This window comes from Phacochoerus africanus, chromosome 4, assembly GCF_016906955.1.
Source record: "Phacochoerus africanus isolate WHEZ1 chromosome 4, ROS_Pafr_v1, whole genome shotgun sequence".
In the NCBI taxonomy this organism is placed as follows: Eukaryota; Metazoa; Chordata; class Mammalia; order Artiodactyla; family Suidae; genus Phacochoerus; species Phacochoerus africanus.
This window is the reverse complement of record NC_062547.1, coordinates 58332466-58349680: the sequence shown is the minus strand read 5'-3', so window position 1 is coordinate 58349680 and position 17215 is coordinate 58332466. Positions and strand designations below refer to the sequence as shown.

The 17215-nt window shown below is 46.1% G+C and overlaps 1 protein-coding gene across 4 annotated transcripts in view; it reads right to left on the bottom strand.

Annotated features, from left to right (window-relative positions):
* Nucleotides 1-16306, bottom strand: part of ZNF496 (zinc finger protein 496) — a 44186-nt gene extending 27880 nt beyond the window's left edge. Inside the window, exons 1-6 of one of the 4 annotated variants that reach the window (XM_047776397.1) lie at nt 16082-16306; nt 15665-15893; nt 13666-13782; nt 12893-13319; nt 12296-12479; nt 5548-5624 (exon numbers count right to left, since the gene is read on the bottom strand). In XM_047776397.1, the coding sequence (XP_047632353.1) occupies nt 5548-5624; nt 12296-12479; nt 12893-13282 (651 nt within the window). In that variant the 5' untranslated portion in view covers nt 13283-13319; nt 13666-13782; nt 15665-15893; nt 16082-16306. Of the gene's footprint in view, nt 1-5547; nt 5625-12295; nt 12480-12892; nt 13639-13665; nt 13783-15664; nt 15894-16081 lie in introns of those variants that run through there. The other 3 variants (XM_047776395.1, XM_047776398.1, XM_047776396.1) reach the window with 3 other exon arrangements.
* Nucleotides 16307-17215: the final 909 nt, after the last annotated feature.

Below are 17215 nucleotides of genomic sequence, written 5' to 3'. Positions count from 1 at the left end.
GCATAATCTTTAAAAGGAAAAACTGACAATCTGGACTTAATCCAAATTTAACACCTCTGCTCTGCTAAAAACTCTGTTAAAGGGATGGAAAGGTAAGTTCCAGAGCAGAAGGAAATATCTGTGAAACACATAACCAACAAAGGGTTAAGTATCTACAATATATATGGAGCTCTTAAAAAAGACTGTAAAAAAGTTAATGATCCAATTAGAACATGGGCAAAAGTCATGGAGAAACATTTCACAGGATATTCAGATGGCAAATAAACACATGAAAAGATGTCATACATCATTTAGCCACTAGGGAAATGCAAATTTAAACAAATTAATGGGATATCGCTTTTCAAAATGGCTGAAATAAAAAGGTGACAACAATAAATGGTGAGAGGATGCAGAGAATGTGAATCAGTCACAGGAATGTAAAATGGTATAGTCACTCTGGAAAAGGATGTAGGTCTCTATGAAACTAAATATGAACTTGCCATTCAACCCACAATTACATGGCTAGGCATTTATCCCAAAGACTGATGTTCACACAAAACTTGTATGCAAATGTCAGCACCAGCAGCTTTATGCAAAAAGGTCCCAAACTGGAAACAACCTAGATGTCTTTCAACAGATGAACGAAGAGTTCCCTTGTGGTACAGTGGGTGAAGGACCTGGTGTTGTCATTGCAGTGGCTCAGGTTGCTATTGTGAAAAGGGTTCAATCCCTAGCCCAGGAACTTTCACATGTCCTGAATGTGGCAAAAAGAAAAAAACAAAAATAGATGAGTAACTAAACAAACTGTGATATATCCATACCAAAGAATTCTACTCAGCAATGAAAAGGAATAGACTATTGGGAGTTTCCAGGTGGTCTAGTGGTTAGGAATTGGCATTTTTTACTTTTTTGTTGTTGTTTTTTGCTTTTTAGGGTGGCACCTGTGGCATATGGAAATTCCCAGGCTGGGGGTCGGGTCAAATCAGATTTGTAGCTACTGGCTTATGGCATAGCCACTGCAATTCCAGATCCGAGTCTGTGACCTACACCACAGCTCATGGCAATGCAGGATCCTTAACCCACTAGGCAAGGTCAGGGATCAAACCCACATCCTCCTGACTAGTCAGTTTCATTTCTACTGAGCTACAACAGGAACTCTAGGAATTGGCACTTTCACTGCTGAGGCCCAGGTTCAATCCCTGGTCTGGGAACTGAGATATCATATCAAGCTGCTGCACATGCGGCGAAAAACAACAAAAAGGAATGGGCTACTGATACATGCAAAATCCTGGTTGAATCTCCTCAGAATCATGGTAACAGTCAATTTCAAATGTTACATATTATATAATTTTCTTGAAATGACAATATTACAGAGATGTAGGACAGATTAGTGATTGCCAGAGACAGACAAGAGCATGGAGTGAAAGAGGAATATAAAACACAACATAAAGGATTCTCTGATGAAGTAAACAATCTGTATCCTGTATGTATCAATGTCACTATGCTGGTTATGATACTGTACTGTATTTTTATAAGATGTTACTATTTAGTGTAAAGGTACACTAAAAACTAAAGGTAAAGGTACACTTAGAACTACATGTGAATCTATAATTATCTAAAAACGTTAGAAATACATAAACTTTGTATGCACATATAATCACAGCAGCATTATTGACAATAACCAAAAGATGGCAGCAACTCAAGTGTCTACCTATGAATGAATGAAATAACAAATGATTCATACACATGACTCAGCCTTAAAAAGGAAGGAAATTCTGACACATGCTACATCATGGATGAATCTCGAGGACATAATGCTAAATGAAAGAAGTCAGCCAGAAAAGACAAATACTGTGTGATTCCACTTATATGAGCTATTTAGAGTGGTCAAATCTGCAGCACTACATACAACAGTTGAGACATAGAAACAACCTAAGTGGCTATTAACAGAGGAATGGATAAAGAAGATGTGGCACATATACACAATGGAGTATTACTCAGCCATAAAAGGAAAGAAATGATGGCATTTGAGCAACACAGATGGACCTAGAAATTATCATGCTAAGTGAAGTCAGTCAGACCATGAGACACCAACATCAAATGCGATCACTTACATGTGGAATCTAAAAAAAGGACACAATGAACTTTGCAGAACAGATACTGATTCAGACTTTGAAAAACTCATGGTTTCCAAATGAGACAGGTTGGGGGTGGGGGATGGGCTGGGGGTTTGGGATGGAAATGCTATAAAATTTGGTTGTGATGATCACTGTAACCTATAAATGTAGTAATATTCATTGAGTAATTAAAAAAAAAAGAAAGAAAAAGGCAAATACCATATAATATCACTTATATCTGGAATCTAACATACAGCACAAATGAACCTTTCCACAGAAAAGAAACTCATAGACTTGGAGAACAGACTTGTGGTTGCCAAGGGGGAGGTGAAAGGAGTGGGATGGATTGGGAGTTTGTGGTTAATAGATGCAAACTACTGTATTTGGAGTGGATAAGCAATGAGATCCTGCTGAATAGCACAGGGAACTATGTCTAGTCACTTGTGATGAAACGTGATGGAGGGTAATGTGAGGAAAAGAAAAAAAAAATGTATATATGTAATACTGGGTCACTTTGCTATACAGTAGAAATTGACAGAACACTGTAAATCAACTATAACAGACGAAATAAAAATCACAAAATTAAAAAAACAATAGAGTGATCAAATAGGTTCCCATTGTGGCTCAGCAGTAACAAACCTGAATCTGAACCTAAAACCGAACCTGACTAGTATCTATGAGGACTCGGGTTTGATCCCTGGCCTTGCTCAGTGGGTTAAGGATCTGACGTTGCTGTGAGCTGTGGTGTAGGTTGCAGATGCAGCTCGGATCCTGTTTTGCTGTGGCTATGGTGTAGGTCGGCTGCTGCAGCTCTGATTCAACTCCTAACCTGAGAACTTCTATATGCCATGGGTGTGGCCCTAAGAAAACAAAAATAAATAAATAAAATAAAATAAAAAATAGAGTAGTTAAATCAGAGAAAGCAGAATGGTGATTTCAAGGATCTGGGCACATGGGGAAATGCTGAGTTTATTACTGAATTTGTGAGGAGTTTCAGCTTGGGAATATAAATACTAGAGACTGATTGCACAACAATGAATATATTTAATATTACTGAACTCTTAAAAACACTACTGTAGGAGTTCCTGTCGTGGCTCAGTGGTTAGCGAATCCAACTAGGAACTATGAGGTTGCAGGTTTGATCCCTGGCCTCGCTCAGTGGGTTAAGGATCTGGCATTGCAGTAAGCTGTGGTGTAGGTCACAGACGCAGCTCGGATCCTGCATTGCTGTGGCTTTGGCGAAGGCTGGAGGCCAGCAGCAACAGCTCTGATTAGACCCCTCACCTGGGAACCTCCATATGCCACAGGTGCAGCCCTAGAAAAGACAATAAATAAATAAATAAATAAATAAATAAATAAATAAAAACATTACTATATATTGAAAATGGTTAAAACAGTAAATTTTAGGAGTTCCCTCTGTGGCATAGTGGGCTAATGATCTGTCTTGTCTCTGTGGAGGTGCCGGTTCTATCTCAGGCCAGAGCTGAGGATCCAGCATTGCCCCAGCTGTGGCACAGGTCCCAGCTGTGGCTCAGATTTGATCCCTGGCCTAGAAACTTCCATATGCCACTGGTGCAGCCAAAAAAGAAAAAAAAAGAGTATATTTCATGTTATGTATATGCCACCACAAATGATTTTGTTCTTTTTTTTCAGCTGCACCCACAACATGAGGAAGTTCCTGGGCCAGTGACTGAACTCGTACTACAGCAGGGACCTGAGCTGATACACCCACAATGCTGGATCCTTAATACGTTGTTCCACAAGAGAACTCCAAATGATTTTTTTCCCCCTTTTTTGGCTGCCGCCACAGCATGTGGAAGTTCCCAGGCCAGGGATCAAATAAATCCAAGGTACAGCTGTGACCTATGCTGCAGCTGCAGCAATGCTGGATCCTTAACCCACTGCTCTAGGCCTGGGATCATCTAAACCAGTGCCTTCACAGAGACAAGCCAGATCGTTAACCCACTGAACCACAGCAGGAAATTCCCCAAATGACTTTAAAAAAAAAAAAAAAACAAAACAAAAACCTTCATGATGGTGACTTCTAGGGCATTAGACAGAAACAATCTTCAATAGAATAATAAGATAATACTCCTTTATCAAACTACATCTTCTGTTCACTATGGCATTTACAAGCACCTGGAGAAATTCAAAGATGAATGCCAAAGCTCATTAGGTATTAAATTCACACTATCTCCTTGTGTGTCATACTGGTTATGAGAGTCATATCCTTTGGGTCATTCGTGTTCAAAAGTCATCACAGTACAAAGATGCTCTAACACATGTGTTGGGCACAAGGGCCCATGGGTACAGCACTGAGGGAATGGAGGTGTCCCATCCCATATTCCCTGGCTAATTCCTTCCCCTTCTGAGCCCCTTCCACTCCCCAAGTTTGAAGTCTTGCAGAATGCATTGTGCTGAGAGCAAACTTGAGATGTGTTTACTGTACATCTACTGTCCTTCAGACAGTCTTCCACCTGCCAGGGAACGAGTAACAAAATAAGGTCCACACTTTCACACAGCCCATTCTTGTGGAAGATGATGTTATAATAACTAAATTTCATGCCAAGGAAAGGAAAAGTGTTAGGAAGGAAAATGGGAGTTCCTGCTGTGGCAAGCTGGTTAAGGATCTAGCATTGCTGCAACTGTGACAGAGGTTGCAGCTGCAGCTCATATTCGATCCCTGGCCTGGGAACTTCCATATAGCAGAAGTATGGTGAAAGAAAGAAAGAAGCGAGGGAGGGAGGAAGGGAGGGAAGAAAGAGGAAAGAAAGGAAGGAAGGAAGGAGAAAGAAAGAAAGACAGGAGAAAGAAAGATGAAGAAGTATGGCCAGAAACCATGACAGAAGGCAGAAAATGGGTTGGAAAGAGGTAAGTGGGAGCACCTGCCAGACCAAGACCAGCCCCCTATCCGGTGAGGACAGCTGAGAAAGTAAGCGTTGTGTGGTAACACAGGAGAAAAACACAGAGGAAACTCCCTAAAAACCCACTACTTGGTTGTGTGATGCTGCTGAAGTGATCTGTAATTTTCCCTCCATTTCTTATCATTTCTGAAATAGTTACCTACTGTAATTATTATTAAATTAAAAATACTCTGTGAAGTCTAAGAGTGGAGCGGTCTCCCTTATTCCACAGGAAAGGAACCCTAAGATACCAAGAGGACAACAGATGAGGACTTGGGGGGATTTGTTTTTCACCATCATTATCTGCACAAAGGCTCCCCAAGGTGACAGTCAAGCAGCTAGTACAGTGAACAGCCAGACTATGAAGGCAGGAGGGATGCAGGAAGGCATATCATAAGCTTATGTCCTTCCTGTATTAGTTTTGTTGGGCTAGGGCTGAACAGCCTACGTGGCAGATAGCAAGCTGACTGGGGTCCTGAAAAGTTGCCCTTCAGCTTACAAAGAAGGCAAACATGAGATTCTCAAAGACTCATGCAGAAATTACTCACCGGGGGCAGCTGGAGGGCAGTCACCTGCTGTGCATCCCTCAAACTTGCTTCCTGAAGAAGAGAAGTATCCTGCAGAACTGAAAGAGACCAGAAGAGGATATCTCATAAAATCCTGGGTCTCTTTTCTCACCAGTAGAAAGAGGATTACTGGAGTTCCTGTTGTGGCACACCAGAAAAGAATCCAACTAGGAACCATGAGGTTGAGGGTTCAAACCATGGCCTTGCTCAGTGGATTAAGGATTTGGCACTGCCGTGAGCTACCGTGTAGGTCATAGACACAGCTCGGATCCCGAGTTGCTGTGGCTCTGGCATAGGCTGGCAGCTGCAGCTCCGATTCAACCCCTAGCCTGGGAACCTTCATATGCCATGAGTGTGGCCCTAAAAAACAAACAAACAAACAAAAAAAAACAAAACAAAAAAACAAAAAAAGAAAGAGGATTACCAGATGATACACATAAAATGTATTTGCAAACCATAAGGATTTCTGTCACTTTGCTCTCAGACATGTCAACTGGGCGTTAACAGTGAATACCTGGGTTCCACCAACTAGCTATGTGACTCCCAGTAGGTCTAGGGACCTTACTTTATCCTTCACAATACAAGGGAAACAAAGGGTTGAAGCTCCATGGAGTAAAGGGTTCAGTAAGAGCTGTTGGCAATGAAGATTACCGTGGGACTCCAGGGACATTCAAATGTATACGTCTATAAGTTTATAAATTGGGAGTTCCTATCATGGCTCAGCAGCTTAAGAACGCAATGCAGTGTCCATGAGGATAAGGATTTGATCCCTGGCCTTGCTCAGTGGATTAAGATACAGCATTGCTACAAGCTGTGGGGTAGGTCATAGATGCGGCTCAGATCCTGTGTTGCTATGGCTGTGGTCAAGAGCTGCAGCTGCAACTCTGATTCACCCACTAGCCTGGACATTTCCATATACTGCATGTGCAGCTGTAAAAAAAAAAAAAAAGAAAAAATTGCAAAGCTCCGTGAGAAAAGCCATTATCTCTATTAGATGCTCCTGGGAGAGCACTTGGTACCCTAACCACTATCACAAAAAAGGCATGGTCTTGGGATCATCTCACTCTCCCGTATCTTGGGCTACCAGGGCCTCTGCTATATTCTCATATGATTTCTCTTCCCTGCCTAGCACTGGCTCAGACCTGGCCCATGGTACATCCACATCAAAATGAGGTGTATTTCAAAAGGCACTCCTTTCACAGACTAAGAACTGGAAAACTACACCATCATCTCTTGTTTAGAGAAAGTTTGGGAGATTAACCCCAGGTCATGATGCAAAATCAGTGTCAAAGCCAATGCTAGAAACCAAGTGTTCCTCACAGTTCCCACCTGAGATGCAAAGCCTTCAGCAAAGAGCAGGGGCAGGTATGGCTACTTGGAACAAGAGCCTGAGACAGGAGCCAGCTCAGCCAGCAGTGACATTTGGGTGGGGGGTGGGGCTTCCTCATGGGAGACAGCCTCATCATTATTACAAGAAGTTCAGGCTAGATGGGCATGGATTTGAGAAAGGGATGTTCTAATCCTGCTCTCATATCTACCACCTCCTGGGAGAGAAAATACAGTCCTACTCTACCTTACACCATGACAAATAAGCACATCGACACGGCGAAGACTACTTTGGAAAAGCTCCTATCCTCTAAACAAAATCTGTATTTTTAGGAAAACCTTCAAGATGAGGAACTTTTATGGCTTTTACTGGAAGTGGTTCCCAACGATACAACATCCAAACATTTAATGTCTTCCAAAGAGCTAACTCTCTTCACGTCTTTGTCCATTTATTACTACTCAGGGAAATGGAGGAGCTGATGTTTTTGACCCAAAGCCCATCTATGGTAGCTGGCTTATTGCAGAAGAGTAGGCTGCTACTGTTCCTGAAGCTCCTCTCTTTCCTCCTGAGGGCCCTCTCATGGCCATCAACAACCTGCAGCACCTAGGCTACTTGCACATGCATGGTTTATTGGGCAAATGATTGTGGTTATGGGCTGAACTGCACCCCTGCCAAATCCCTATGGTGAAGCCCCTACCCCTAGTACTTCAGAATGAGACTATATTTGGACAGAGCATCTTTCAAGAGGTAATTCAGTTAAAATGAGGTAATTGAGGTGGGCCCTAATCCAACATGACTGATGCTCTTATACCAAGAGATTAGGACACAGACACACAGAGGGAAGACAATGTGAGGACACAAGACCCACCTAGAAGCCAAGGAATAAGGCCTTAGGAGAAACCAACTCTGATGATCTAGGACTTCCAACCATGAGACAATAAATTTCTGTTGTTTATGCTGCCCAGACTATGGGCCTTTGTTATGGCACCCCAAACAAACTTAGCACATCTACCTTGATTTTTAACCAGGGAAAGGTTGGAGAGTTTCATCTGTACAGAAATCAGTATGGTTTCACAGATAATGAGATTTAACATGCCCATTTTTTTCTTTTTTGACCACCCATGGCACATGAAATTTCCAGATCAGGGATCAGATCTGAGCTGCAGTTCGACCGTGACGCAGCTGTGGCAACACCGATCCTTAACCCACTGCCCTGGGGCCAGGGATTGAACCTGCATCTTAGTGCTCCAGAGATACTGCCAATATGCTTTTTTTTTTTTTTTTTTAACTGAAAATCTTATTACAATGTCAAGGACAACTCCTGTGAATTTTAAGAATGTAATCCTGGTCTCCCCATACTTTCTTTCCCCATCTGTAACTACAGTGCAAAGTGGCAAGTCCACCCGAATTGACTCTCAAACCCTAGAGGTCACCTCCTTCAACCTGAGAGCACATTTTTTCCCATGATTATCTCAACTAAAAATCATGGGCAGCTCAGGCTGCCCTGCTAAACATTTTATGGGTGTACAGACATTTGTCATTTTATTATACTTTATAGACAGTACATTTTTTTAAAAAAAACTGAAGGTTGTGGCAACACTGCACCAAGTAAGCCTATTGGCATCATTTTCCTAACATTTGTTCACCTAATGATTGTGTCACATTTGGTATTTCTCATATTTCAAACTTTTTCATATTATTATATTTTCTATGGTACTCTGTAATCAGTGATCTCTGATGTTACCATTGCAATTGTTTAGGGCACCATAAACCACAGCAAACAATTGATGAACGTGTGTGTTCTGATTGCTCCCTTCCTTCCCTCTCCTTGGGTCTCTCTATTCTGAGACACAGTAATATTGAAATTAGGCCAATTAATAACCCTACAATGGCCTCTTAAGTGTTCAAGTGAAAGGAAAAGGGCCACAAATCTCTCACTTTCAATCAAAAGACAGAAATGGTTAAGTTTAGTGAGAAAAGCACGTAAAAAGCTGAGACAGGATGAAAGCTAGGCCTCTTATACCAGTCAGTCAAGCTGTAAATGCAAGCCAAAAATTACTGAAGGAAATTAAAAGCACTACTCCAGGAATTCCCTGGTGGCCTAGCAGGTTAAGGATCCGGTGTTACTAGTGCTACTGCATAGGTTCGGTCCTTGGCCTGGGAACTTGCACATGTCAAAAAAACTTCCACATGGTCAAAAAAAACCCCCCAAAAACAAAAAAAAAGGAAAACAAAAAGTGTGCTATTCCAATGAACACACAAATGATAAGAAAGCGAAATAGCATTACTGATGATATGGTCATATGATATGGTTTTGATGGTCTGGATAGATCAAACCAGCTATAACATTCCCTTAAACCAAAGCCTAATCCATAGCTAGGCTCTAATTCTCTTCTACCTGTGATGGCTGAAAGAGGTATAGAAGTGCAGAAAAGTCTGAAGCTAGCAGAGGTTGACTCATGAGGTTGAAGGAAAGAAGCCATCTCCATAACACAAAAGTACAAAGTGAAGCAGGAAGTGCTGATGTAGAAGCATGTTATCCACAAGATATAGTTAAGACCATTAATAAGGTAGCTACACTGCACGACAGATCTGCAATTTTTTTCTTCTTTTTTTTTTTTTTTGCTTTTTAGGGCAGCACCCGTGGCACATGGAGGTTCCCAGGCTAGGGGGTCAAATCAGAGCTACAGCTGCTGGCCTAGCCACAGCCATAGCACTGCAGGATCCGAGCCGCGTCTGCAACCTACACCACAGCAAACAGCAACACCAGATCCTTAACCCACTAACTGAGGCAAGGGATCAAACCCAAAACTTCATGGTTTCTAGTCGGATTCGTTTCTGCTGCGCCATGACGGGTACTCCATGACAGATTTTTAGTGTAGACAAAATAGCCTTATATTGAAAGAAAAAGCCACCTAGAAATTTCACAGCTAAAAAGAAGGCAACGCTTGGCTTCAAGGTTTCAAAGCTTCAAAGGATAGGCTGACTCTTGTTAGGGGCTAATGCAGCCTGTGACTTAAAGTTGAGGCCAGTGCTCATTTACCATTCCAAAACTCCTAGGGCCTTGTAGAATTATGCTAAATCTACTCTGTCTGTGCTCTGTAAAAGGAACAAAGCCTAGATGACAACACATCTGGTTACAACATGGTTTACTGAATATTTTAAGCCCACTGTTGAGACCTAATCCTCAGAAGAAATTCCTTTCAAAATAGTGCTGATTTTTCAATAGTCTCTGATGGAGATGCTTTCATGCCTTGCTAACACAACATCCATTTAGCAACCCATAGATCAAAGAGAAGTTTCAACTTTTAAGTCTTATTATTTAAGAAATATATTATATTAGGCTATAGCTGCTATAGATAGTAATTCCTCTGATGGATCCAAACAAAGTAAACTGAAAACCTCCTGGAAAGGATTCACTGTTCTATATGCCATTAAGAACATTTGCGATTCAGAGGAAGAGATCAAAATAACAACATTAACAGGAATTTGGAAGAAGTTGATACCAACCCTCATGGATGACTTTGAGGGGTTCAAGACTTCAGTGGAGGAAGTAACTGCAGATATGGTGGAAACAGGAAAAAGAACTAGAAATTCGAAGGGCAGCCTGAAGATGTGACTGATTTGCTACAATCTTAGGATAAAACTTGAACAGATGAGATGTTGCTTCTTGTGGATGAGTAAAGAAAGTGGTTTTTTGAGATGGACTCTATTCCTGGTGAAAATGCTGCAAAGACTGTAGAAATGACAATAAAGGATTTAGAATATTACATGAACTTAGATGATAAAAGCAATGGCAGGACTGACTTCAATTCTGAAAGGAAAGAAGTTCTGTGGGTAAAATGCTATAAAACAGCATGACATGCTAAGGAGAAATCATTCATGAAAGGAACAGTCAATTGATGAGGCAAAATTTCATTGTTGTCTTATTTTAAGAAATTGGTAGTCACACCAACCTTTAGCAACTACCACCCTGAAAAGTCAGCAGCCATCAACATGGAGGCAAGCCCCTTCACCAGCAAAAACATTTCTACTTGCCGAAGGCTCAGATAATGGTTGGCATTTTTTTAGCAATTAAAAAAAATTTTTTAGCCACAACTGCAGTGTATGAAAGAAAGTTCCTGGGCCAGGCATCAGACCTGCACCATAGCAGTGACAACATCAGATCCTTAAGCTGCTGAGCCACCAGGGACTAAAATATTTTTAATTAAAGTATGTAGATTGTTTTTGTTTGTTGTCTTTTTTGTCCTTTTTTAGGGCCAAACCTGAGGCATATGGAGGTTCCAATGCTAGCGGTCTACAGCTCCTGGCCTAACCCACAGCCACAGCAATGCCAGATCCAAGCTGCGTCTGCGACCTACACCACAGCTCACAGCAAACCCGGATCCTTAACCCACTGAGCGAGGCCAGGGATCAAACCCAAAACCTCATGGTTCGTAGTCAGATTCATTTCCGCTATGCCATGACGGGAACTCTTCAGATTGTTTTTAAAAATATAATGCTATTGTATACTTAATAGACTACAAAGCAAACACAAATTTCATATGTACTGGGAAATCAAAAAATTCATGTGACTCACTTTATTATGATATTAGCTTTATTGCAATAGTCTATAATTGAACCTGCAATATCTCCAATATATGCCTGTAATCCTTTAATCCTCAAAAACCCAATAAAGACAATGATTATCTCTACTGGACACACCAGGAAACTGAGGCTTGCAGGGTTTAGAAGCATGCCCTAGCATATTCAAAGCCAAGTGTATCTGTTGTCAAAGCCACCTGCCTGTGACCATTAGCGCACTTTATACAGATAGTCAGACATGTCCAGGACACATTCATGCCCCAAGCCCTGAAGATAGCACCCTGTTCCCTCTTAAGCATTTTTATATTTCCTTGCAACAATATAACAAACTGAGAATAGGAGTTGTGTGGCTGGGGTAAGAGAGAGTCAGAGAGACAAGGGGACATGGCCATGTTCAGCTCCCTGCATAGGCCCTATTGGGACAGGGCCTCAAAGAGATGAGATGATACAGCCTCAGAAACATCTAGCCATAGTAGAGGTCCCTTGGGCAGACTCGGCACCATGAAGAGGACACTCTCATGAGATTCTGAATGAACTGCCCTAGGGAACAGAGTTCCCTGGTGGCCTAGCGGGTTAAGGATCCAGTGTTGTCACTGTGGTGGCTCAGGTTGCTGCTGTGGATTGGGTTGGATTTCTGGCCTGGACATCTCCCCTGCCGTGGGTACAGCCGGGGAAAAAAAAAAAGCAGAGAAGGACTAGACTCTGAAAATGGTTCAAGGCCACTTAGGGGGCAGGAAAGAACTAAAAATGTCAACAGCTACTGTCAAGTGCACAGGACAAGGTATAACTGTCCCTCCCCCACTCCCTTGGGCACTCTACCTGGGTCCCCGCTGAGCTGTCCCGAGAGTCTGCTGGGAAGCCCAGGGCCCTGAGCCAGGGCCATGGGCTGGGTGTCCAGGCTCTTTGCAAGGTCACTCTGGGGTTCTGCTGGCAGCCGTTCCTGCTCCTGGTCTGGAGGGCTGTCCCCATCATCAATCACCACGGGATCTTCACAGTGCTTGAGCTGCAATCCCAGACAGGGCTTTTTAGAGCTCAGTAAAAAGGTCCCTGACCAGGTAAGGACAAGTAACTGTGCCAGAGATTGTGCAAACTCCTCCCTCCCTGGATCTGTTGACCATTGACTCTACCACTAGCTCAGCCGCAGCTTTGGACAGGCCTGTAAAGGGGGATGACATAACTGTACCACAAATTAGGGCCTTTAGGGAATGGGAGCTGCTTTTGGGGGAAACCTAACTTCGATGTGGGCCTAAGTGAAGCACATAGCTCTAGATGGAATTCCTCATCCCTGGCCACACAGGGAGGTGTGACTCCATCAAATCATCAAAGCACAGTGGCCTCCCTCTCCACACCTGCTGCCCACTCTCTCCCTCTCCCCACCAACCTGCCGGCCAGCCCAGCCCAGCCCTCTCTGCTCACCCATTGCCAGGGTCTGCCTGGCTCTCGTTCCAGTGCCTCCACAGCAGCCACAGCCTGATCGCCACTCTCAGGTTCCTGGGCCCGCACCCAGCCCTGGATCTCCAGGGGCAGGATAGCCAGGAACTGCTCCAGCACCAGCAGCTCCAGGATCTGCTCCTTGGTATGCCTTTCAGGCCTCAGCCAGCCCCGGCACAAGTCCCAGAGGCGGTGCAGGGCCTCCTGGGGGCCCGCCGCCTCCTGGTAGCAGAAACGTCGGAAGAGGCGGCGGGAGGACTCAGGGTTGGGAAGCTCACCCTGGGGGCTAGGGTTCTCTCCTGGTGGGCTCCTCATTTTCCTGGGCTCCTCACTTTCCTTCGGAGCCAATACTCGGGGGCACAGGGCTGTGGGCATGATGGGATTTGATGGGGGTCAGCAGCAGAAGACGACCCTATTTCCAAACAGAAATCACTGGCTTCAATGTTCTGGTCTCCTGCAGTAGTTTTTTGGGGGTGGTGATGGGGAAAGTGACAAAGCCCACAGAGAGGAGCCCTTAGGAAAAGCCCTAGGACATTTGAGAAGTGTCAGTGTGGATGATCCTTAGACAAAGGGAGAGAAGGAATGACCCCACTTCCAAAACTATCATTATGATTTCCCTAACTGGGTGACCAGATGAACAAGGCAAGGAGTCCAGGAGAAAAGCAGTGGCATTTCAATGTGGCATTGGTGTTCCAAGCAACCCAAGAGACCAACGGGGCCACATGCAGGACAGAGATGTAATTAACACTGTGTGGTACCTTCAGTGGCCAGGTCCTCCTGGAAAGGACCTGATACGGACAAGATGAGAAGGCCGCTACCTTGAGGCTTTGGAGCCGAAGTCACCGTCCTTGTCCTTGAGACCTTTACAAAATGAGCTGGAAAGACAAAGACAGACATGCACAGGAAAAGCCTTCAAAAGTGGATCCAGATGAGAAATTCATCCTGCAGTAGTTAGAGTAAACTAGCAGTGCTGGAACAACACAGAGCAAGAATTGGCCTTGCTCAGTGGAGTAAGCACTGATAGGCAGAAAATGAAGCAGATAGCAGAGAAGATACCCAGACAAGAGATGGGGAATCTTAAGAGGTGGCTACACCCTGAGTTTACTAGAAGAAAATAACACTATGTATTTAAAAATATCAGTACTCTTGGAGTTTCCATCATGGCTCAGTGGTTAATGAATCCGACTAAGAACTGTGAGGTTGCAGGTTCGATCCCCGGCCTCGCTCAGACGTCGCTTGGATCTGGTGTTGCTGTGGCTCTGGCGTAGGCAGGCAGCTACAGCTTCAATTAGACCCCTATCCTGGGAACTTCCATATGCCACGAGTGCTGCCCTAAAAAGACTAAAAAAATGTCAGTACTCTCTGAGGAGCCTCTGCACAACTCACTAGTCTGAATGGTACACAATAACATTTAAATACACACTAGTATTTTTTATTTATTTATTTATTTTTGTCTTTTTGCCTTTTTCTAGAGCCGAACCCGTGGCATACGGAGGTTCCCAGGCTAGGGGTCTAATCGGACCTACAGCTGCCAGCCTACACCACAGCCACAGCAACTCAGGATCCGAGCTGCATCTGCGACCTACACCACAGCTCACCGCAACGCCGGATCCTTAACCCACTGAGCGAGGCCAGAAATCGAACCCACAACCTCATGGTTCCTAGTCAGATTCATTAACCACTGAGCCACAATGGGAACTCCAATATACACTAGTACTTAAAGATGTCCACTTTGCCTTCTCTTGTCATCTTCAATCTACAATAAGAAAAACCACTCACAACTCACAGCCTTTCCTAGGCAGGACACAGGTGAGGTGCTCAGAGCACAGCCTCCACGTCTTCAGGGGCCCCTCTACCTCCCCAGTGAATACATATAGAGCAACAACACAGAGTAGCAGCCACTACTCTAGACTATGGGTCCCAGAAAAGATGAAGGGCAAATGGGGTCACTCTTCCCCAACCATCAGGCCTCTGAAATCCTTGGACAGGGTCACTTACTCTCCACACCTGGTTTATAAGGCTCCCCAGCAAGCCAGCCCCTTAACCTCCAACAGCTCAATGCCCCCACCCATCCCCCAAGGGTTCCGTGCAAAATGGAGGCTTCTTTCCCATTTCACAGGAAGACAGGTGAGGCTAGAAGAGCAACAATGCCACTAAATGGCAGTCAGAAAAACCCAAACCTCTGGACCTCTTTGCTCTCCAACATAAAGATAAATGCACACTGGTATGAAAGGGCTCTGGGGGTATCTGGCTGGACACCTTACAACTTGCCCCACCAATACCAATGGATTTCCTCCAGTGTTTGCTCCTACATCTGAAACCCAATCCCAGCCCTATCCACTCCACCTTCTCTGCCATTACACACCTACAGGGCCCTAGATTTCTCAGGGCTAGGGGACCCGTGCCCCACCCTAAGTCCTCAGTGTCCACTCTAAAACACCTAGCTCTGCCCATCGTCCCTAACTAGAAAGCCATGTTCCTCTTTGTCGCCCTGGCATCTAGCACATAGAAGGCTCAGGAATGAAGCGTGATGAATGAACTAACGTAGGTCCCTGGAGGATCCCGTAGGGGGCGGGGCGCACTTAAAGCAGCTCTATAAGGAGGACAGAGTTGGATTAGCAGAAAGAGAAGGGGATGGGCATTTTGTGCCAGGGAAAGGGGCAAGCTTTTCCTAGCTCCAGATCGCTCTCCCTCTTCCCTTCCCTACACATCCACACCCACGCACGCCTCCAGTTTAACCAGCTCCCGGCTCCTCACCTCACAGCCTGGAACTCCTTCCCAGCGTCTGACTCAAATCCCTCCTGCTGCGGCGGAAGACTTAGGCAGCAGCTCCTCATCCTTCCAGCGCGGTCTCCCGGGTGTCCTTCCTGAGGCGGGTTCTCTGCAAGGGCCAGACTGTTCCTGGCTAGCCGAGACCCCGTCTCCTGCTCATCCAGAAAACCAGGGCTCCGCTTAGGAGGGAAGAAGTAGGAGCAAATGGAGACGCCTGAAAAACAACATTTGTGTTGTCTATGCCCCTGCCCGAAGATTCACCTCTAGGCTCGGGGAAGGGAGGGAGGCCGGAGCGCGCGGGGCTGGGAGCCAAGGGACCTGGGAGCGCGGAGCCGGGCGCGCGGGAAGGCGCCGAGCGGGCGCGCGGGCCGCAGAAGCCTCGGCCGCCCGGGCCGCACTCACCGCCGCGCCGCGTCCCAGTTGGCGCGCCGTGCAGGCCTGGCTGCCTCTGGAGCCCGCCGGACGCGGAGGAAAGGAAAGGCCGAAGCCCTCCGGCTCCCTCCCCTGGGACACTTCCTGCTCCGCTCTAGGACCGGGGAGGTCTCCGCATCTCAGTGGTTCGCTCCTCCGTCCCCGGGCCGAGGTGTGCGCTGGGGGTGACATCCGACACCCCCGGCCCGGCCCGGCTTGCGCGCCCCGCCCTGCCACGCCCCGCTCCGCGCGCGCCCGGGGCTCGGCTCCTGGCCGGGGGCTTTGTGGGTCCGGCAAGCTACGGCTGCCCAGCTTCCCCGCGGGCTCGCGCGGGGGACGCGCGCCGAGGCGGGGCGGGAGGTAGGGGCGTCGAAGGCGCGGCGGGAATCGCGCTCGCGAGCGGGTGGCCAAGCGGCGAGGCTGAGGACAAGGTTGGCAGGAGGCTCACGCTGGTGCGTCCTGCTGTGGGCCGCCACCGGTTTGGGAAGGTCAGTCTGGAGGCTTCTCTCTTCGCTGTCCTCCTGTCTCGGACTCCCCTAAGGGCTTGTGGACGCCCAGAAGGGTCGATCCTGGAGCCAAGGCTGAAAGCTGGAATTGGGAGTGGGGGGCGGAGAAAAGGCTGTGGTGCATCTTGGAACGCTCCATTTCAGAATCCCCGTGTGACCGCCCCCCCCCCCCCCCCCCCGCCCCCCGGCAGGCCCAACCCTCTTCCAGCCGAAACCCCTCCTCTGCGTCCGGCCCGCGGCCGCTGAATAGGCGAGGATGGTTGGAGAAGGGAAGTCTTGCCGCCCCGCTTAGTCCAACATCAGATGCTCAAGGTGTCAGCCTGGGCTTTGGAGGGATTTGCACTTTCCTAGCTGTGCGTCATTCGTCCTTCTGAGCATCAGACAACCCTGAGGAGTGAACAGAGGGTCCCCCGTTAGTGGTCGGGGTGCTTATTGCTCCCTTAAGTGTAGGGTGTAGTTAGCTGTTCACACTGAGGCAGAGGGATGAGTTAAGGAACTTTGGCTTGAAGTCAAGTGTCAGGGGGGCGAGAAGAATTAGGGCCTCCAGACCCCCAGACAGGGCTACCTGCCACACTATCCTAGGCTGAACATTGCTTGAAGGTTCAGAGGGATCTTCCCG